The sequence below is a fragment of the Columba livia genome, chromosome 16, assembly GCF_036013475.1.
Source record: "Columba livia isolate bColLiv1 breed racing homer chromosome 16, bColLiv1.pat.W.v2, whole genome shotgun sequence".
NCBI classification, from domain to species: Eukaryota; Metazoa; Chordata; class Aves; order Columbiformes; family Columbidae; genus Columba; species Columba livia.
In genome coordinates this window covers 8,738,928-8,762,041 of record NC_088617.1, presented here as the reverse complement: position 1 = coordinate 8,762,041, position 23,114 = coordinate 8,738,928, and the positions used below count along the sequence as shown (strand labels likewise).

The 23,114-nt window shown below is 38.6% G+C and overlaps 1 protein-coding gene across 2 annotated transcripts in view; it reads right to left on the bottom strand.

Moving 5' to 3' along the window:
• Window positions 1–2,112: 2,112 nt before the first annotated feature.
• Window positions 2,113–23,114, bottom strand: part of TAF4 (TATA-box binding protein associated factor 4) — a 35,606-nt gene continuing 14,604 nt past the window's right edge. Inside the window, exons 3-16 of one of the 2 annotated variants that reach the window (XM_005499602.4) lie at window positions 17,483–17,649; window positions 16,814–16,933; window positions 15,020–15,139; window positions 14,464–14,586; window positions 13,729–13,818; window positions 12,350–12,604; window positions 10,923–11,067; window positions 10,438–10,552; window positions 9,666–9,835; window positions 8,954–9,084; window positions 8,195–8,320; window positions 7,357–7,413; window positions 7,156–7,275; window positions 2,113–3,568 (exon numbers count right to left, since the gene is read on the bottom strand). In XM_005499602.4, coding sequence (XP_005499659.2) covers window positions 3,401–3,568; window positions 7,156–7,275; window positions 7,357–7,413; window positions 8,195–8,320; window positions 8,954–9,084; window positions 9,666–9,835; window positions 10,438–10,552; window positions 10,923–11,067; window positions 12,350–12,604; window positions 13,729–13,818; window positions 14,464–14,586; window positions 15,020–15,139; window positions 16,814–16,933; window positions 17,483–17,649 — 1,907 coding nt within the window. In that variant the 3' untranslated portion in view covers window positions 2,113–3,400. Of the gene's footprint in view, window positions 3,569–7,155; window positions 7,276–7,356; window positions 7,414–8,194; window positions 8,321–8,953; window positions 9,085–9,662; window positions 9,836–10,437; window positions 10,553–10,922; window positions 11,068–12,349; window positions 12,605–13,728; window positions 13,819–14,463; window positions 14,587–15,019; window positions 15,140–16,813; window positions 16,934–17,482; window positions 17,650–23,114 lie in introns of those variants that run through there. The other variant, XR_010466612.1, reaches the window with a different exon arrangement.

Here is a 23,114-nt window from a genome sequence, read left to right as displayed (position 1 = left end):
TCGTGCATGCATCTCTCACTATGTATTTCAATAGCTTCCTGAAAACGTTTCTATTCAATTATACACCTGCGTAATACAAAACTCTGAGAGGTCATTATATCCTATTTGTTCTGCTGACTTTCATGCTAGAAAAGGATGATACCAACAGTTCAGGAACTTTACAGCTATGTGCTATCTAATCAAAGGTGTTAAAAAATATAGAGACATCAAGGCTACTGTCAAGCAGGGTAGAGAGCCCACCTCAGGTCACACACACGTGCTGGTAAACTCACAGGCAAAAGAGAAGCAACATGTCACTAACATGGGGCCAAGTGTGATAAAAAAGGGTACAATAAAACATCGTGGACTCATCCATGGAGTTTCTTCCATGGGTCTCCAACACAAGCAACTCCAGTTTTGAGGGTGGTACAAAGTTGCATCGCTTTTTGGATGAAGGAAAGGGACAGTAAATTCCCTTGCACATTAACTGTTCCTATTTTGAAGGAGCTGTACAAGCCTACGGGCCTGAAAAGTCACAGTTTATGTCTTTACGGGTCACCAACACACAGAAGGGCTGTTGGACACAGACATTGCCCTGGCCACACCACCCCTCCCCAGGTATGACCTTGCTCTCAAATGTAAGGCTTCTGAGCAGCTTCGGAATAGTCGCATTTAATCATAATAATAAAAACAAGAAACAAACAAACTGTAAAGTGAACAACTCACCAGCCATGAGAACACCTCCCGAGCAGTGCACCCGTGGCCCTGGGAGGCAGCGATCACTCCAGCACCAACAATACAGTGAAGAACCAACAGCCCAGTCACAAATGACTTGAATTTGAGCTACTACCAGCTTTTCAGACTACAAGAACAGGAACTTCTACAAGCTGAGAATAATTCTATGGAGTGGAGGGCTGACTGTGCACTTAAACATGTTCTGTAAAACAAAACCAAGAGCTATGGCCTTACAGACGATCTCTCCGTCCTCCCAACTCCCTTGGCCTTCCCAGCATATCTCCAAGCTACCACCTCTGCTGAAGAGGGAGTGTAAGTACAGCACACCATGTAACATTAATAACTTCAACTTTTCAAACCTGTCTTACCCCCAACTTGCTGCTGGAACCAACACCTGCAGATCAGCTTCTTCACAACTCACCTGCCACAGCTCGGCAGACGCTCGGTTGCTGGACGACCAGTGGTGATGAACGTAACCAACAATTAAAGGGAGGCTTGGACAACGTTTTGGCCCAAGGTAAGTAGTTTCTTCCCACGTAGTAACATTACAGAATTGGAAAGACAGTTTGGAGTTTACAAACAATTAAAAACTTGAGCTAAGTCTCAGACGTGGTGAGCACATCACTTGAGGAGCCAATCCGGGTTTTTGGGAACAACTGGTGCGGTGTGGAACGGGTCCAAGCCAGGCTGCAGCAGCCTCTGTAGATAGATTCGTCTGTATGCAAGAAGTAATTATCAAATTCATGTGATTTTTCTATTATATCACAATTGAGAATTACTTAAGTTGTCCACGAGAGGGGGAATTGAATAAAACACAACAAAAAACCAAAAGCTAAACATTCAGTACAGTGCATCGGAAATACACCTTGTCAGATTTTCATGTTAATAATCAAGTGTATCCCTGATGAAATTCTTGTATAGTTGTCCTCCAAATTCTGCGGTATATGTCACACCTTCTTCCGAAAATCACTGCAGTTAATGGCATTTGAGCGATGGGGCTGCCCTCAAGGAGGGTGTTTTATTAAACCCTCACTAGACAAAACTAAAATACTTTACAGATCTCTTGAGAAACTTTCCCTGCTTAAAAAACAAATAAACCAAACCCCACCATCTATTGATTTTTGTCCAAGACCCCTAAGACAACAATGAGATTTCAAGATTCGTAACATTAAATACTTCCAAAGCACTGACAACACAATATAAAAAACCCAAAGTGCATATTTAGGAAACAGCATCCCCTTGGGTAGACGAATCTTTTACTGTACCAAGAAAAATAAATCCAAGAAGAGAAAAGATTTAGAGAGAAAAATACATTAGCAAATACAGATAAATTTGTTTTTAATAAAGGAGTTAATTTTCTTTCAATCCTATATAAAACAATAGCAATTAAAAACTTCATTTTTGAAAGTAAAATATTTACATATGAACAAGTAACTGTGCAAAATTTACATGAAAAAAAAAATGGAAAGACAGGATTTCCTAAAAGACAAAATAAAAGGGGTGTAACAGTTGTCAGGTGTTGATAAAAATACTGATCAGCATTCAGTTTACACGCAAGAGAGTTAAATTCTACCATGAGAGTTCACACAAAGAAAGCCAAAGTATTTACAGTCATAAAAGTACTATCAATAGACAATTTAATACAATAACCTCTGAAAATATAAAGAACCAATTAGTATATTTGTAATAAAAAAATAGGTACAAAGAAGGGACTTTGCTCTGGACATCTTTAAAGTAGGCCCACAGCTTGCATACAGTCTTTTAGCAAAATAATTATAGTTTACATAGCCATTTTTATGTTATGTGCCAAAAATTATGTACAATTACTGACAAAATACACCAACCATTTTTCAACACTTGATTCACACTGAGAAACAGTCTTTTGATGATTCCTCTCAACTTTGATTTTATTTAATCTAAGCTTTCACTTTAGCTAAAAAACACAGTGCAAGTAAAATATATTTATGCTGAAAAGGTTTCTCTTTTTTTCCTTTTTTTCCTTTTTTAACTTTACAGCTTTACAAACTATAGCAAATAAAATGCATTTTTACAGATGCTGCTAAAACATTCAGAAGTAACCCTCCTTTATGGGATTTCAGGGCCTCTAATAAGCAATAATGTGATTAAAATTGAGGTTATGTTTAAAATTAACTGTATATCCCTCTAGATTTTGAACATTTGGGGGAAAGATAAATATTCTTAAAAAATCAGTTTGCTTTGCTAACTGACTGTTTAAAAAAAAAAGCTAAATGAAATGAGGTCATCTGCTGTAGACAATACGCCTATATAATTGATTTAGTTGAATAAAACTGAACTAAAATGTACAATTAATGTTGAAACTGCTACAGGGCTGACAAAGGGTAGCTAGTTATTTGCTAAACGATTCCATCAGTCTTTATATATGGCTTGTTTGGCAAGAAGGCCACTCAATCAAGAGATGAGTTAAAATTTAATTGTCCTTTTATGATATCCACAGGCCTTGTAAGTATCCTCACTGTTACAGAAACGTATTTCTCTTATACCCAAGAGTTTATTTATAAACAGGAATATAAAACTGTTCCATGTAAAGAGGTGGTTGTTTTTTAAACAATATCCCATTTGCTTGTTACAAAAAGGCGTAATTTGCAAATATATAAAAAATGTCCTCAGGCGTCTCTCCGTCAAAAATACCTTGATCTTTTCCGTTTTACTTAAGGAATGCTTTATATAGCAATAATGAATGGCTTGTCTCTCGCTCATTTTCTAAACAAAATATGAGGTCCCTGAGGTTCACCCGCGTTATCCTTTGTCGCGTAAACTGTCTGGTTGTTCCGACTCCAGAGCTGCCCGGGACTGCTGCGCTCGAACCAGATCCCTGCAGATGAGAACAACAGATCAATGACAGCGTGCCAGGATCCCTAGCTATTCCAAAAGTTTCCAGAGAAAGCACGTGAGGTAAGAACCAAGCAACTATGTACAGGAAGCCATCAAACTATGCTACCAGATCAGCGATTTCTTTTTAATTCTTATTTATAAACAAACAGTCGAACAATCAGACGTTTTCAGTGATGTTTAATGCAGACCAAAAAACCCCAAAACCCTGCTCTTACCTGGAGGATCACGCTAACAACAGGTGATCCCAGCAACCAGAACAAGAGACAGGATTCTTCACAACATCACACAGATCCCCAGGGCAGCCCTGGAGCTCCTGACAAACTGGGGAGCAATCCCACCCCCTGGATCATCAGGTCTTGAATAAGGTCATAGATCCCCCTTGATCTTCACGGCCCAGTGCCATGAGGTCTCCTTTCGGTGACAAGAGATGTCACCAAGCTCTGGATTAGATTAAGAAGTAGCTATATAGACAGAGTCAGACACCCTCTAATGATCTCTGAATTCTTCTCCATTATCCACTAACACTTATCCCTCTGGCACACACTGGTAGCTGTCTGCACAAACCGGTGAGATAAACAAGCCATATATTGTTATATATGTCACTTAAAAAAAGGAAAAAAACCCAAAACATTTGATATCTTGAGAGATACCCACATCCTTCAGCTGCTTAGACACACACTGACTGTTAAGTGAGTTATAACACAGGTCTCCTGGGGCTGACCCCAATGCATCTTCACTTGCAGAAAACACAGTTCTGATATGATATACATGATTAATGCTACTCTTCTATGACAATTATGCTTTCCTTTATATAAGCAAGAAAACCCTGGAGTGCTTTAAAATAACCAGCCATCAGAACAGGCAGAAACACCACCCAGTAACAAGGTGCCTTGTCCAGTAATGACTGTGATTTGATCACATTCTCTGCATGTGCACCAGAAACACGGTTTTTTGGCAGCAGGAGGGGTCCGCGGGCTGCAGGGACCTGAGCAGCAGCACTAAGGCACAGTCGCCAGCAGATGGCACGCAGGCACCAAAAACCAGCTTTCAACTCCAATTTTAAAGTCAGGAATCTTTTTGGCAGTTGCCTGTTGTCGATACGTTGTCTTGGTACATTTGTGTAAATAACGAAGGTGTCCCGAGCGATTTGGAGCAGGTTATATTTCTGTGGCTTATCTATGGATTCTTTTTTCCCTCCAATTTCATTTACTAGAATAATGTTTTATTTTTTAACACAACTTCAATACCCAGTGACAGCAGATCGTCTGAACACATTCCACCAGGGAATAAAGATTTATCTGCCTGAGAGTTTGGAGAATTTGAAAAGACTGTTCTAAATAAGAACACACGGCCTTGAGAAAAACCCAGATTTAGGGTAGCGCGCAAGGCTGCTGAGGTTCACACTAATACGGTCCTCTCTACTTGAGAAATTTGAATATTTATTGAGTGCACATTATTAAGGAACTAATCTGAACGTGTGGGTTGGTTGTGAGCGGGTATGTTTGCTTCACCACATGGCTACCAGTGAAGTCAGACTTTCGCTTCTCAAGGAAGTCACCCGTTAAACCGGCATCAAATCACTGAAATCCTGTAGTTAAAACGGTTTAAAGGTTGGGTTTTTCAAAGGGATATTTTAAGGCACTTGCACAATTTAGGAGCCTCATTTTCATCAGCTTCAATGGAAATGAGAAGATGCAGAAGAGCACTGGATGCAAACTAAACTTTGTCAAATACATACATGTGACTACTACTGAAACAACAGAATCGTTGGAAGGGTTCTTAAATTATATTTTTTAAGATATTCTTTAGTAGAAGCTCAAGCCTGATTTTATGATGTACACTATCCTATGGTAAATGCAAATGTAAAATTTCAGGTGTCTTCAAAGACACGGAACAATGCTAGTCCTGTAGGCATGGAAGAAGTTAAGAAGCTTTCGGTAACTCTCAATAAAATCATGTGGATACAGAACTCTAGAACTGACAGCAACCTGTTACGTTGAATTTTGAAATAAACCACTACAATTACTACTTAGAAGTGATTTTACATGTAATTAAAATTCAGCATTCCTAGACATCAAAAGCTTACGTTTACAGATCTGTGTCTAAGTAATGCCAAACCTTATTTTCCACACTTGTAATATGCCTGAACTACAAACTGCACACAAATGGTGACAAGTGGAGCTCAATTTAAAAGTGTCAAGTGACACGGCAGCAAAAGCGCAGCTGTGAGTCTATCAGATCAAAAGCAGCTGGTTCTTAATTAAACAGACAAAAAGATTAGATTTCCGGGGAACCTGCAGTTAATTGGTTAACCAGTAAGTGATTAATCTAGGATAACTAAATTAGTCAGATTTAGATGAAATACAAACAAGTGTTTGCAGTAGATGTAAAATACATTCCATAACCTAAGTGACATTAACAGACTATTAACGTTGCACAGCCTGCGTAAGTAAGCGACGCCAGCGTTAACGCTGCATGAGTTACTTCAGCGTATTCCTCAGAGACAGCTTCATTTATATAGACATCTATCTTTGACAAAGTGCCACGTTCTGCAATTTTTATAATTTCAAACCACATTTATAAACCTTTAATACAGCAATTTATTAACTTTCATTTTAAGTCTTATCACTAACAGGTATTTTAGTAAATTACTTTTAAAGATGCTCAAGAGGCTTGATTTTTTTTAATAAATAAAAATAACATTTACTAGTATTCAGATTGTTCTCTAACATTTTATATCAAGCACATGTAAATCGTTGCTTCTAGCAATTCACTATAAAATAAGGTGAATTGTTTTGAAACAAGAGGCTTTTCTACAGTATAAATGCTTTAGCACTACAAATTTGTAATGCTCAGGGAGTCATAAGCATAATTAAACTATTACTATTCTGCCACTTGCTATCAGATCCAAAACTCTGTAGGGAAGAATCCCTGAATTACAAAGAGAGCTTTTAGCCCCGTAAATGCCAAGTTTCAAGAAGACTTTGGTTGTCTATAACACTAGAGAAATCCCACGTTGCACATGGGACATGGATTAGTGGTGGACCTGGCAGTGTTTGATGATTTTAAAGGCCTTTTCCAACCTAAACAACTCTAAGATTTTATAATCAGATGGAATTGGTCAAACTGATCTGCTGTAGAGATACTGAAACTAAGGCAAATCAACAGCTGAAATAAGAAATTAGGCAAGTTCCTATAACCTGAAGCTCCTGCTGTCCAATCTAGTAGTGATTCAGTTCTACCTCACTCCCCTGAGCAGCATTACTCTGCACTCTTAGATTGGCTGCAACCACAATCTCTTCCCAAAACTCTGGAAGTCCGAAAAAAAGACTTGAGAGAACAGTGATGGCTTTTTTGTCATTCCTCCAGTTCCATCTATCAAGGAATGACAACTCAAATTTTATTCCCTATGCTACTACACAGATGCTAAAAATTGATCCTGGCCTCGGAGCAAGCAAATCTTGAACCCAAAATACACTTCTGCCACTCAGAAAGCTGCCGCAAGTTATGAAAAAGGTTTTCACAGAGGCTGACACAGCAAAAGCAAAGATCACAGTGACACTGTACCTCTGTCCCCGATCCAGATCCCGGTGAATCTACTTTCCTTTTCTTTCTGGGACCGATGGCAGCTAATGCAGTCAGGTTGGCATCCCTCTGTCTCATCTGCGCTAGCTCTTGTTGCTGCATCTGCATTGGCCAGAACAAATACAGTTCATTATTTTTCTTTCGATTTCCAAAATAAGAGTTCATACTAAGGTGAACACTTACCTCCTTCGCCTTCTGTTTCAACCTAAGCTGCTCTGGGTCTTCTTGTCGAGATCGAGACTATGTTGATAAAGGGTGAACACGGAAGAGTTGGAAAGAAATAAAGAAATAAATTCAGTTACAAAAGCAGTTAAAGATAAGTTTTACACAGCATATGAAAGTTTTTCTTAAACTTCTGCAGGAAGCAGAGAACACCCACCGCTCCTGGAGAGGGCAACAGGGGAAAATCTAACAGGAACCAACTGAAATTAAGGTGTTGGTTCATAACTTCTGTGCAAACATTGCACCACAAAAACTGGATTTGGACATTGGCAACTTATACCGGATTAACAGACCCAACAGAAACCCTGGGCTGTTTTATTAATTACTTCTAGAGTGCTCCTGCCTAGTTTGTCTTATTCATCCTGTATTTGTATCACTGAGTAAAAACAACAGTCTAATGCTTACCTCAACTGCTTCCTATTTAGTGTATTTCTGCAACTTATAAAAATCTTTCTGAACTCTACTTCTAATTTCCAAAATACCTGTAACCTCTCTATTCAATTTAAGAGTATCATCAAGCTATGAAATTCTCTTTCTTTTCCACAAAGCGAAGTGCAAAAACTAAGTTTCAAGACCCACTTTAATTTGGGAACACGCAATGAGCCTGGCAAAGCAGCCGTCTCACATGCTTTACCATGAAAAGCACAACAGAGCTCTCGCTAAACAACATATTCATCAAGCTCCACCTTTGAAGATTAGTCTTCCCCTTCATTGCAAGCACTTTAGAATTAAAAGAAACTCTGCAGTTTTGACGTCAAAAATGACACTTTGTAAATGTGTGTGAAATCCAAGCACTTGCCTTTGCTGCACGCATTAAAATTTCCCTTTCTTGTTCATCTTTACGCTGCTTTTCTATTTGATCAAGTTGTTCAAAGAACTTGAGCTGTGCCCGAACATCACTTGCTTGTTCGTATCTTTCATCATCCTGAAAACACAAATATGTTTCCCATTACGTTTCTTAAAAACAAAGCTATTAGCTTGTACTGTACTGTAGAAGAACATATACATTTAAAGCTCAAACGTTCACTTTGTCCTTTTCAAACAAATAGCAAGCGTATACTTACACCAGTCAAACTAGCTAGAATTCTTAAAAGCATTTTGTTCTATTCCGTGAATCATCAGATTTTGACTTCTAAACTAATATCATCACAGCTTTAGCATCACAAACATATTCCATGGAGCTGTGTGGTTTTTTTAAACGCTGTTTAGGCATTTGCCTATTAAGAACACACATCTGTCAGATAGAAGTCTCTTGAGAATTCAAAGCAGTGCTTTTGTCTGCCTGAGGTACAATCACTCAGACTCTAAACATTCAACATAAATAAAGGGGAGGGTACGCGTCCTCTGCATTTGTTTTAAAAACATGTTGTATATGCAAGATGTGGAGTTCTAGTCATCTGTGTGCATTAATATCTTAACGTAAAATGAATCAGTCGAAGAGAATAAACAACCTAACTTCACAGAACAAAGACGACCCGAAGTCACATGTTATTGCCAACACGACAGCCTGCTGTATTTGTGCAATTTTGCCATTATTTGTGCAATTAAATACAGTTACCTTGTAAGAAATGTTCTTTTGTTGAGCGGTCTCTGATAATTTTTCCACGAGGTTTTGTAGTCTTTGTTGCGTAGCATGCGATACGTAGCTAACTACATCAGGATGGATTTCTGTTATTCCATGTTTTTTACCTATGATCAGGACAGAAGTCAACTGTAAAAAATGATTTTACAATGCAGCTAAATATATGGCTGATCTCAGTCACGGGAAATTAAACACTGTTTCCAAAATAAGGCTTTCAGGTATTTCTCAGACAAGCATTAAATGGGAAATGGTAAACATCCAAAAATTTACATCAGCTTAACAAAATTTAAAATCTCTTAAGAAGTGCTGTATGCTACAATACAACAAGCATTTGAGGAATGCTTTTTGTTCTACAGTCTGTTCTAAACTAGCAAGTAAATACAATAAGTAAGAGCTTCTGGGTTTATTTTTTAAAAAACAAATGTCATTTTTGTTACACCTTATCAGTTTATACAGGTCTAGTAACTTTCATGTTAAATTGCCATCATTTTAGAAGGCAACTCCACAGGTTTGCTATCCCTTAACACTATTCTAATTTCATAAGCTCAACGATTGCCCACAAGCATCAGAACATACAGAAGTTAAAAACTCCAGCAACTTTAAACTATTCAAATCTACTTCTATGGAAAATGCCTTTGGCTAAAGCCAAGACTGACGAAATTTGTTTATTCAAGAAAAATCAACATACCTATTTCTAATATCCTTCTTTGTAAAGGTGCTGGGAAAAGGAACGTTTCATCTTTACAGGACCTGGTTAATGTGCCCACTAGCTCCGAGTTTGTTGCCAATATCCGAGCACTTTCTTCTGACAGGTTGACTCCAGCCATTGATGCAACATCATTAATGTCGTCATCATCCCTTAAGAAAGGAAAATTCATTATAACTATAACATTTAGTTCTTATCTGCAAACAATGCAACAATCCCCAGCTGCATATAATGAATTCCATAGTGAACCCGAATACTTCATTTCATTTTTTCATTTGCTCTTATTACATGATAAAACTGACATAATTTGATACCAAAAAGCACAAAAAGTATTTTGACAGTTTTGTACTTCCTAACTGTTTTCTCAAGATCCTTTCTTACACAACATTTTAACACCTTGAAACACAAGAGACCAGACACATCTCTACCACAAAACATAAATAAACTGCACTTATCACTGCAAGACAGGCTGTACATCCAAATAACCTGAGCAGGAGTGAAAGAATGAATTCTGTTTGCTTGTCCAGGCAGGAATTGTTTGTGAGGTCTGATATTTACCTTCAGTGCCAGCTAAATGCTAAAACCAGTCTGGCACAACTATGTCCATGGCTATGTGTTAAAGTTTTTATTAATGCTCAAATCTGTCCACAGAAAATCCACCTCTAGTTCTTGCACATTGACCCAGCCTGATCCAGCACCACGGGAGCACAGGCTGCCCAGGAGCACGAGCACAAACAAGTGTACAGTTCCTCACCTAAAAGAGCCTCCCCCAGGTTCTTTCAGTTTATTCTTCTGAGCAGCAGCTACTTGTGTTGAAACGGTGGCAATAGCTTTGTTTCCAGGTAATACTGCTGGTTTTACCACAGGTACTGTAAGAAGAAAAACAACATTTGTGCTCTGTCCTATTTCCACAAGAATTCAGATTTACAAGCCTGTCACAGGTAGTAACAGCAATGTGTCTGGTGCAAAGACTCAACCTTTATTAATATTTTCTGACAGCATTTCACCCATCTACAACAGGATCCTCCCACACAGTTCCAGCACCCAAACAGTTTTTGACTGTAAATGCTGCCCTGACACACATGTATCCCCAGCCAGCACGGCACTATGCAATGGAGATATTAGCAGCCCTATGACAGCCATCAGACAGCTATGGGGCACTTCAGAACTGACATTCAGAAACCAGACTTCAGTTAATTCTGTCAAATATGGCATAAACCAAGTATCTTGACCCCTTACCTGTCTGAAGTTGATTCAGTTGAATTTGAGGAGTAGTGAGCATGATACGACTGTGTGGTTGCCGCAACGCTACCATTGGTGTCTGTGTCAACGTCACCTGGGGAGGCCTTATCAATGCCCCTGCTTTCTGAGACTGTTGGATAACCTGCAAATAGTAAGAAAAAAGGAACTGTAAACAATCTGAGCAATAGCTAAGGCTAAGAATCAGGTGGGAGAAAAAACCCTAACAATCAACTCATGAGTTGTGATCTTAACACATCTGTTCATTGATCCAGAATCAGCCCATCTTAAAGTATTTAAACATTTATTTAGATATACTGTACCCTACAGGAAAACTAATATTCCACTTTCTCAAATACAAAAAAGAAATCACTAACCGATTTCTAATTAAAAAACTCAAACACCTATATCCAGTTAAAACTTTCTACATGTGGTTTCTACATTAAAGAGACAAACGCAAACTGGATCTGCCTGAACAAGATCTAGAACTAAAAATAATAGAGACATGATGATAAAGATATGATAAAGATAATCCAGCTGGTTATACATATACTCTTTTCATCTATAACCACCATAAGCTACCACTGTGTAATTTTTTACTATTGGATTGTAAAGCAATCTACCAACTCTGCCTATTTTGCTAGCTCCATTTCTCTACCTCTGCACATTGTCTTTTGCTACTGTTTCATATAGTTAAGTTAAAGGCCAAATTGTTCTATTGTAAATCCAGTACTAACTAGTTAATGTTCAGTTTTTATTCCTTCTCTAGGGTCCTAACATCCTTCCGTAACACCTAGGTTGTGAAGGCAGTAAGACCAACATAATCACTAGCTTTTATCTCAAGGTAAGTGAAAAACATTTGTGAATTGACAAGAGAGATCTCTCCTTTTCATTTTATATGAACATTTCTGGACAGAGCAGGTCAGACAAATGCTGAAAGTTGAAGCATGTTGAAGTAGTAAGTAGCAAAAAAACCCCTAGTGATTCAATAATGTATATAATTAATACATATCCTATAAAAAGCTTAAACAGAGAGTGCTTTGCTATGAGAAGAATCAAAACAAGGTGCTGCACACTATACTGTTCTTATTTGGTTTATCTGCAGGCCTTAGAAAGTCTTTCTCCGCTTTTGGGGAAATCTCTCGCTAGACTTGTGAAGTAGAGAATGAAACATCCTCCAGAACCCTGCTCTCTCATGGATATGCAGCGACTGAGACAAATCCACCAATAATTCATGCTACAATTGGTAATAATTTGTAATTTAACCAAGACTGGATTTTAAATTATACTTTTTTTTTTTTTTAGCAGTTAGTTTCTCTGAAGAGATCAAAGATCTCTGATTGAGCCAGACCACCAATTTCAGAAAAGTCACCGTGTTTTTAAGAAAACCCTGTGCAATAACAGGTGATGCACTTCAGCTGACGTACCAGCGGCGTCGACTGCCCCTGTTTACTAACACCAACTTGTGTGGGCTGAGTGAGGCTGATGACAGGTTGTTGGAGGGTACTCGTTACGGTTGCAGTCGCCTTCCCCGCTGTGCGCTGAACCGAGGAGCTCAGGAGCACGGCTGCAGACGGGATCGTCGCTATCGCCGCTTGCGTCGTCGTCGGCTGCTGCTGTTGACTTTGTTGAATGAAAGCTGCAGAGTCTGGTGTTAACTGTCTCAAGGCGGGTAAACTCCTCTGGAAAGAGGAAAGAATCTGCGTGAGTATTTTAATTCTAGATCACACATGTAAAACGTTAATTGTAAAAAGCAATGCACTTTGTTTCAGTCCATTGGATCAGTCTGTGCTCACCTGAGGAAATGCAACAGTGGCACAGCCAGAAATGCCACGCTACTTCACGTCTAAAGCTGGACAGAGTGATGGTACCTTTAGTTGTGCAAGTTTGGATATGATGGGTACCTGGGCTATGCAAACCCATCTGGACCCCCTGTGTGTATTTAACAATCCAAGCCCACGCTGCCTTCCTCGATTCTGTTTCCTACATATATAGCAAGCTATGACATCTGATGGCTTAAAATCCATACTGAAACACCAGTGAAGATTTTAGAATAGCTCAGAGACCACAGTATTTTACCAAATTCTTACCTCGGTTGTTTTCTTACAGTAACAATTTTTTGTCCTCATGAACAGCTCAGGTTGAACAAGCATTTAAGAACCCAGAAATGTCACCACACACCTACAACTATAACCCTTAATCATACGTTAGTCAAGCAGAGTTGTACTCTTAGCATACAGCGATGTTGTATTTTCTCAGATTTTCAGATGAGAAATATTTAGGAATAAACACTACTTTGAGATGGGTCCAATAGCTATAAAATTTATGACAAACAGGATTTATTATCAAGAGGTGACAAATTGCCTGTTTATCCACACAAACAGGTACAGAGCACAGGCAGAAGAGTATGAGTTTGTCCAGAGGGTACAGTTTTCTGTATCATTCAATCCCTTGTTTTCTTTCCAAGACTAAAAAGAGAATAATATATCAATTCACAGGTTTGGTGCTATGGAAAGAAACTGCTCACAAGTCATAGAAAGAAAACTTTACAGATTCTCAAAAGAGCTATGATGTGACACTATGGTAGAAAATACATTATTGACTGTGCCAACGGATCATATTAACAAACTCTTGGAACCAAGAGGCAGAAATATTTTTAAGGGAGCAAAGTCTTACCAGGTACCATTTAAAATTTCCATTTACACTATTTCAGAATTCCATCTATACTGAAAAAAAGATGTGCTTGTGTTCATTGCTGCTGATACACCATCACAGAAATATATACAGACTAGTGAACACGAATTACCTTCAGGAAAGGCACAAGGTAAGGTTGAGGTGAAGAATTCAGTTCTCTGTACAGCCTACTGGTAAAGTCTTCTGCTTCAATTTTTCCATCCTTCAAAGCAGAAATTTCAAATGAGCAAACTTGTAGAAATTTACTGACAGATACTCAACACCAAAAAAAAATTTAAGACTTAAACATTTATTGAAAATAAGTGGTTTTATCATCCATCACTATTTTCAGTTATCAATATCTTTGACTAAAGCTGTGCCCATCATATGCTCAAGAGATATCTCTCACAAAACTAAACGTGCATCCCTCATACGAAGATACACACTGCATTTTGGCCTTGTAACAACCTCTGGCTAGCACGTGATAACATCTGGAACACACAGCTCTCCCTTAATGTAAAGGTTGCTAACAACTAGGCTAGGCAATACTAGTGTTCATTCTATAAATATTAAGTATGTCAAGCTTTCACATTAGCTTCAGATAATATTACTTCTTTTTTTTTGTAAAAACTTGGGATTTCCTGACACTCAGCTGTAGTGTCTTCCCTCAAGTACATAACTCATCTTTTTTATTCACTGCTTCATCAATTAAGAAGTGTAGAAATAAAAGTTAATTCAGAAGAAGCTTAGTTTCTATTTGATTTATCTCAAATTTTATAATCTCCCTCCTCTCCAAAAAGACCCTTCAGTTTTGAGTCTAAATTTGCCCAGATACTGTTTCTTACAGCTTCTAATGAACTTGTCTTACCAGCAGGTTCTGTACCAATTCTTTCACGTTTGCCGCAGTCTCCGAAGACTGTTTTCCAGATGATGCCAGTTTTATTAATGTGGACAGAAAGTTTTTGCATTTCTTCACATTTTCCATAGTTTCCTGTTATGAGAGGAGGATAGGTAGAAGGGAAACAGTCAGAGAAGGGAAGATAAATCCTTTTTAACACATTATCTGATCACATACTCTGAGAAATAAAGTCTTTCTTTCGTTCACCACCGCAGAATATTATTTATAGATTCATGTCCTTCACCACTTAAGACATATTCAGACTGAAATTATTATTTTGCCTCATATTTACATGTGCATTGTACATTTTTGTTGCCAAAATTGAATAAATGTTTAATGAAGTTAGGAAACACCAGGCAGTTTAAGAACAGCACATTGTGCATGGGCAAATATGCATTTTAGCAGGACAACAAAGAGGAAAGTTCCTCCATCCCTGTGCATGGCACAGTCCACAGATATATATGTACACGCACACATGTATATGTGAATGAACAAAACCAGATTTTAAATGCGCTCAGTATCTTACTGTGGCAGCGGTGGAGGTCGCCGTTGTTCCTTGCACTGTCCTCTGAGGAGTTCCAGTTTGTACGGCTGTTGCTGTCCCCAATGTAGTAGTTTGTGCAGTACCACCCAGAACAATCTGAGGCTGCAGAGAACATGAACAAAAAGTTATTTTACTCGGAATGTACCAAAGCCCGTTTTCCTGAACCATCAAACAAACTGAGCTACGGGACAGCACCTTTCACAGCTACTGTAACATAAAAAGCAGTTACTCAGCTGTTGCAGTGGAAAGAAGGAGCCACCAGATGGCACAAAACACTGCACATTCAGAACTGAAATCCTCAAAGTTGATTAAGAACTGCACGATTTTTGGTGGGAAAATAATACCATAAACATACCCTCATACACGGTGGTTTCAAAACACAACTAAAACAAGTACTAAATTCCTGTGAATGCAATAGCCTTTTTTGCCTGTTCCCCTAAATGCCACTTTGCAAAGGGAGGAATTTCTAAAAGGCACAACAGACACAAAAGCTCAGGTCTTATCCAGGTCCTTTTGATGAACAATGGGACGAAACATGGCTTTTCAGTTTTGTAGACAAGTTGGTAAATCAAAGTATGAATATCACCTTTAAAGAACCAATATTGTAAACAAGAACTTTTCACATACCCAGTTAATTCATGGACTTTCAACACATTCTAATTCCTAATGTGAAGCCAACTAGAGGGACCGTAATTGTTACCAAGCTAAGGCTAGATAGAATTTTAACAAATCATTTGTAAACTTGCTCTTTATATAAAGTCGCACAAGAAAAGAGGCTCCGGTGTTGCCCAAGCTAACTTGCATTAGTATTCTGGGAGACAGAAAAGGAGACAAGGATTTAATTTGTCTCAATTTTTGAGAACAGGATAAATGAAGTCCATGGTATGTTCATTACAGAAAAAATATGCAGATGGAATAATTTCCTTTTGTCTGGTGTAACAGTGGTGCAAATTAAGGAGACTCACTTAGGCAAATTAACTCTTAGATCTGGAAAGATCCCTGGCATAGGCAAAGGCTCTCCGAGGGGAAAAAGGTTAACTGGATGCACAGCAAAACCTGCATGTTTTAAATTAAAACTCTCTAATCCTGTCTACTCAAAGGCTGAAGAAAGCACAATGAAATAGATTAGGCAACAGCAATCATATTGTATCACTGTTGCCTGGAAGTCATGTGGAGAATTTCACACTTTTGCTCTGTGTTTTAAACTCAAACCACCACCACTCAAAAAACCACTATGAGAATCATTAATCCAGACCAGGCTGTTAGAAAGGAGCCCACATACTAAGATGCCACTGTGTATCCCTGAGTTATCAGAATCTCCCCAACTCCACAGACCAAAGCAGAGACTTGTGTAAAAGGGAGAAGGCTTGTGGAAGAAAAGGGCACCTGTGTAGCCTCTTTTGTGACTGTGAATTTTGCTGCAAAATTGGGAGGAATGCAGATCCATCACAGGAATAACACCATGGCTCCAAACCCAAAGGGAACCGGTGTCAACTTATCTTGGTGCTTTCTGCCTTAAGCATCTTATTTTAGCCAGTTCTATGATTATACAAACTAATACAAGGATAGCTTTAATATATATTCATATACACACAATATACATCCATAATATAAAGTAAATTGAAATCTGCAAATGTTTTTGAAAGGATAATCCAGAAGATATTTCACCCATCCATATAACAATTATATTTCCTGTATTTCTGGTAGTCTTGAGCAGGTTTTCAGCTAATCTTCACTGACGTATCTCACGCACGCATTAATTTCCCACAAACTCACTTGCACAACAGGAGGACGCTGTAGCGTTGTTGTGGGTTGCACTGTTGTTTGAGCCTGAGACACTTGCTTGATAATAGTAGTTGGTGTCACCTGTCGTGCAATAATGGGTGTTCCTGGAGCCTGGGGAGGAGGAGAGGAAAAAAAACCAAAAACAAAACACGCATTAGTTCCTATATTTAAATACAATCTCCTTTATCCAGTATTTTGTTTCTGGATAGTTGCCATTGTTACAGATACAAAAGAACACATCTGGACCACTCTAAAACTGTGAGAAGGATTTTTAGTCTTGAACTTAATGCAACTGTGATGATCTCAGCGTACATATATCCATACCCACTTTTTTCTTTAGTCTTATAAAGAATAATGATTCTTTAGGGAAAAGAGTTCTGCACATTAACCATATATGGTCTTGAATGGTCTTCTTTGTATCAGTTTTAAACTTAATGCCATTCAGCTAGGTAAAAATATTTAAGAGTAACAGACAAACCAAAGTAGGCACAAAACACAATGCCTATGCCATGTGGAAAAGTCAGTACAGCACCAGTTTGATCACTGGTTTCTTCAGATCACTAACATCATATCTTACTTTTGGGTGTATTCTTCACAGGAAAAAAAAACCAAAACAAACCAAATCTTAGGGGTTTTAACACTATAAATGACCGAACCAACCTGCACTGTGGATATCTGCACCGGAGGGGCACTGGTGGGTGTAGCAGGACGAGGAGTCAGAGTGTTTTGCGGCTGGGACTGGGCATGTGCCTGCGCCTGCATCTGCGCCAGCGCCTGCTGGGGGATCACCAGCAGCTGCCCGTTCTCACTGCGCACCAGGACCATGCCTGCAACAAACAAACTGGTCAACGCCACGCGCCCTTCGCAAATATTAAAGAACAGCGTCTTTCAAGTTGTTTTGTTGTTGTTTTTTTAATCCAAGTTGCATACATATGGAATTAATGTACTGGTGAGCGACTACACAGCCAACAAAAGTGGTTTAGAATAAAAGCAAAACACCCAGCTGCATCCTCACATTTTGTATAGAATAGCTTAATTACAGAAATACTCTATCAAAATGCTCCGTGTGGAGCATCAGAACACACGAGGAGTCGTATTCGCTCCAACCAAAATATTCCACGTAACCAGAGGTTAAAATGAGCAGTTGTGTAAAAATCCTACCTGCTCTTTACTAAGACATTTACTTTATGAAACACTCCAAATAAAAGAAAATCTTGTTATTAGGCAAGATTCCTGTTAGCTTTTCTTTAAGAGGGCGGGGAATCAAACATAGTCTTCACCATCAACAGGAACACAATTATCTAAGTTCTAAATTAATTTCCCATAACAAATTTAGTAATGAAAGCAGCTATAAAATCATAATCTTTCTCATGTGCATCGGCAGCAGACTGCACTGTTACACCCCAAAAGAAAAATAAAACGGAGAGAGAAACAAGGCAGTCAGTTCCTGCTCACTCACTCACGTCCATACACTTAACCCCACCGGGAATCAGATTTTAATGTGCAATTTTCAGATTACAGTCTCTCCTTCTCAAAAGCACAATCAGGATCTGGACAACACAAAGTGTTTTTCATGAGCTCATTCATTCAGCCCAAGTCAGTCCACAAGAGCCTCAGAGGACCTCATCTGCTCTGAAAAAGCCACCTAAGAAACCAACTGGGGCCTCAAAATGAGTCTTTCTGAGCAACAAACCGCAGGAGGAAACTTCACCATGAAAATCAAAAGGCGCTACCAAAATGAGAAAGTTTTTCTGAAGTGCTGGTCAGCCCATGTACGCTCAACACCACCTGGCAATCCGGTCTGTGCCATCTCAGAGCACGACTCCTGCAAAAGCATCGAGCTTTTATTTGCTTTTCTGTTCAGATGAAGTGCTGAAACATGCACAAGACAACACCTTAAATAGTTTTCTTGGGCTGTTTGAAAATTAGTGTTAAACTGCAAAAACACATATACTGATTTCTATTAAAATGAGTTCAAAAGAAAAGAGATTCTATTAGCTGATTCACCCCCAATTTTTTTTTCTTACGTTCTCCACATTAGCTCTCTGATAATGAAGCGGAGTCACACAGAGATGTTAAACTAATTGTCATCAAGAAGGTAACTTTCCATTGCGACTTACTTAGAAGTGTTAAGGTGGGACCAGAAGGTACTATGGACAAGAGTTATATCCAGAAACAAATATTTTCAAGCTGTTTTTCTGTAGGAAAGGAGGGGGGGAAGCTTATTTATAATCTTGCAGACTGCAGAAATAAATACTCTAAGTTTAGCTGTCAGGTCCAAAATAAACATTTCCCAAGCCATGCCAAAAAGTAAGGTCTTTTCTCCTGTAACTTACATAGGGAGAAGCATTTTCACTACAACAGCCAAGCCAGACGCCACCATAGCTTACAAGAACTGTAAAAACCTCAACAGTGAAGACAGAGCTTGATCCCATCAGCTGCTCATTAGAACCATCACAACTTCCTCACCATCAGCCTCACACTATGGGAAAAGGGCTACTGATAAAGAACAGAGAAATTCAGTATTTTAAAGAGTAGAGAGTGACCTGTGACTACACCAAGCTCACTTCTGCACAAACAGAACCTGGCAACCTCTTCCAACCTGCAAACATAAAATCTTGGAAAATGAACTCACGTTGCCCATTTTTGTCACTCCTCATAATAATCAGCGGAAGAAGACAAACACTGAACCAGTGGAAATCTTCAATATTATTATAACTGAAACCACCAGTACAGGGGCAGTCTGATTAGAAGAGCTATTTTCAACCCCACATCAAATATTAAGGCTTGCTAATTACCATGTAGTTTCTAAAAATCGAAAAGGCGCAATGCAACTACACACTCCTGTGCTTTCGGAGGTTCTTAAATATCACAGAATTATGCTGACATCCCATAAGTTCCTTCTTTTTCTTATAATTCACCATTCTTTCTAGCATCAGGCAGCAGCACACAGGGCTCTGCTGCCTGTTCAGTCCCCAGCTCCATCCACACACCAGGCAACAGCCCAACCTCCCCTTGGGACACTGGCACTGTCAGCTCAGCGCTTTGCTCCCCAAAACATGAATCAGAGAGAAAAGAAGGGAGAAAACCACAAAAATGAAGGCTGACTACCCCTGAAGAGCAAGTACGATGGCTGAACAATGGAATATTCTCCCCGAGCTACATGTAAAATTAGAACATGCCTACACATTAACACAGCACAACTGCTGGAACAGACAGTTGAAAAGCATATTAATGTGAGCTTTAGAAAACATATCAAGAAAGTTCAATTTTTGGCAGCCAACAGACAAAACAATCATTTGTGATTCAAACCCTGACTCTAAGCACTATCCTGCTAGATTTCCAACTACGGGAAGTCTGAACCTTCCTTCAGGTATTGAAGTCGTAATAAAAAAGTAATTCATACAAAGCTACATTCGCATCTGTCCCCATTTTAACAGTTCTTTTACAGTCCTGCTCTTCTTTGATACAATTTGATTCCAATTTATACAGTTTATAACATGTCTTTAAGTTACAGTCTACCATTGATAAGCTATATACAAACACAAAAATCACAAACATCAGACTAGCCTTGTATAAACTTTAATCACGGTATGATGATATAAGATATTTTACCTGCTCAGAATTACATTTTGTTAGTGTATGGGCAACTTCAGAAAAGGTGTAAAAATTCAGATCATGATGAACTTTGTTATTGACATTTCTGTGCAGAAATTCACCAGTAATACAGTGTGTGGGTAAGTTATTTTTGCTTGAACAATTAACACCTCTCCAGCCTCGTTGAGAATCCTTTAAAAAGGACCCAGCCCAACTATACTCTTCTCCAAGCCAATGAGCTAAAAAAGAAACTCACTAACCCAAAACTATACCCAAGATGGCATTAAGTGGATTTGCAGTGAAGCTCAGAAAGCTCATTGGAGCTAACTTGATTAAGAATTAAAAAGAAAGTCTCATTTATTTCCTGCTTCTAAACAAACTCAATGTAGGGCTATAGCAGCCCCTTCTCTCCATCTGCACATTAACCATCTCTCAGTTGATTCATTTGTTGCAACAGGAAAAAAAAAGGAGGGGCTGATAGTCATATGTGTAGAAAAAATAAAACATTTCTTAATAAAACATTTCTTTCTCTTAGGTTCCAAAACTGGTATTTTAAATATTTAATTACAGACAAGTATCATAACCTCAAACTCCAATGCATAAAGGTGCAAGAGCTGTAGGAACCAGATCAGAAATGACTACCAGGTACCAGAAGACAGCTAAAATTATACCAAGGTAACTCACTTCTCTAATTAAACTCATCAACATATTTAAAATAAGGATGAAAAAGTATCTTTCTGTTTCAAGTTTACCATCAACGTTTTTGTACCACAAATGGATGAGCTGCTATTTGACACCAAATAGCTAAAGATGATGGGAAATGTTCAATTAGAAAAAGGTGACAATAAAACTTGCTCATTTTAAATATCTCTCTGCCTTCTTTTTCCTAGAAAGTCTGATCACATGTACTCTAAAATCATATTCACTATTAAAAATGCAAACGTTCAAGCATTCTTTCCAAGTCTCTCATTAAAAAACTAATTGAAATTAAAATTAATTACCATTTTTGTTAGAAGTTAGAGGCTTAAGAGAACCCTGAAAGCAGCTCATATTTTATTTTGAATTGAACAATACATCACAGCTCCAAATGAAGGATTAACAAAATTGAGCTGGATCGTTCCTTATGCCCAGAGGACTTGTGCTCCTGGCTACCGCGATGGTCAATCTCACATTCTGGTGAGACCTTCCCAGATCTCTCCTGTTTGCAAGAGTGTTTGGATGGAAAAGTTCATTATTATATGATGTAGCTTTGCGATTCTACATTGTGTCCTCTTTGCCCCTTGTTGTTTGTATTTCCACCTGCTAAAGGCATTGCCATCTACAAAGTGTTGTGCTTGAGTTTCGTTTGTTGTTGGTTTTTTTGTTTGTTTTCTTTTAATTAATAAAACTTGTAAAAATCACGCACTGGAATAAAAGTGAAGAGTTCTGGCCATATGACATGTCAGAAAAACACAAACCAAGCTTTTTTCTAATGCTTTCCTCTTCCTTCTTTCTTTCAAACACGGCTTGGCTTAGCAAAGACTAAAGAAAAAAATATCAGAATAATAAAGGAAGTATTTTGTAGCCTTTTCAGACCACTGATTAGCTGTGTAACTCCTGAGACACAGAGCTTTCTTGCTAGAGATCCTCTGCATAAAAAAAAAAAACAAACCAAAACAGTTTTCTGTTTTGCTACTGGTTTTTGCTGGTAAACCTCGATTAATAATAGTTATAGGAGCTGGAACATTTCCCTTCCTCGGGGACTCGATTCATACAGTAGGTGATAAATTGAAAAACTCCATCTACAGTCAGCAAGCACCCAACACCAGGACCACAAACAGGTGTGTTCACGCTTGTTCCTGGGCACACCAGCGTGCAAGAATGGAACTCTTGCCTACCTGTGAAATATAAACCCCAGAAAGTCTCCAATCAGATCCCGAGTGACATCAGCTCTCCTGATGCAGACACTGAACACAAGGACAGGTTCAAGCACACAGATTTTGCTCGTTCCCCACAATGTAGCTCATGGTCCAATCCACACCAATTCAGAACCATTACTAAGGAACTAAGACTTCCCATGCTTTTAGTATTTTTTTAGTATATATAATAATGAGACATAACATAAGAATTAATGGATGTATGCTCTTGAAATTGCATGGAGAATACCCTTTTCCAGTCTCCTGAGGAAATTTTCTTCTTAAAGTAAAAGGGTAACTGAAGTTTATTTCCAGAGGAAAAAAACATGGTCAGGAAGAACTGTCATGCAGCAAAGAACCATCTTCAACACCCACACATGCTGGTGTTCAGAAAGGATGCTCGAGCCTGAAAAAAATAATGCTTCTGGTATAAGAAATGAAAGTCCTTACAAACACCTCCAGAAAAGAGGGTTATTGATCATACAGTCCAGCGACATCTGACAAATCTTCAAATTCTAACTGGATTTGCTGGGAAAGCTCACTCAGAGGTTACCTGAACGTCAAGGCAGTTTGTGCCTTAAACTCTCCAGCACACACTCATTTGTGGCAGACGCTGCAAACACTTGACATGGAAAAAAAATCTGACATTAATCCTAAGCAGGCTGTGCCATATTAGTGGAATAAAGCTTTATAATAGCATCCCTTCTGCATTGTCAGAGGAGATTCTGTTGCAACAATAAGGAAATCAAGTGTCTCTGAGGTTATGCAAGTTGATAAACACAGCAGAAAAACCTGATATG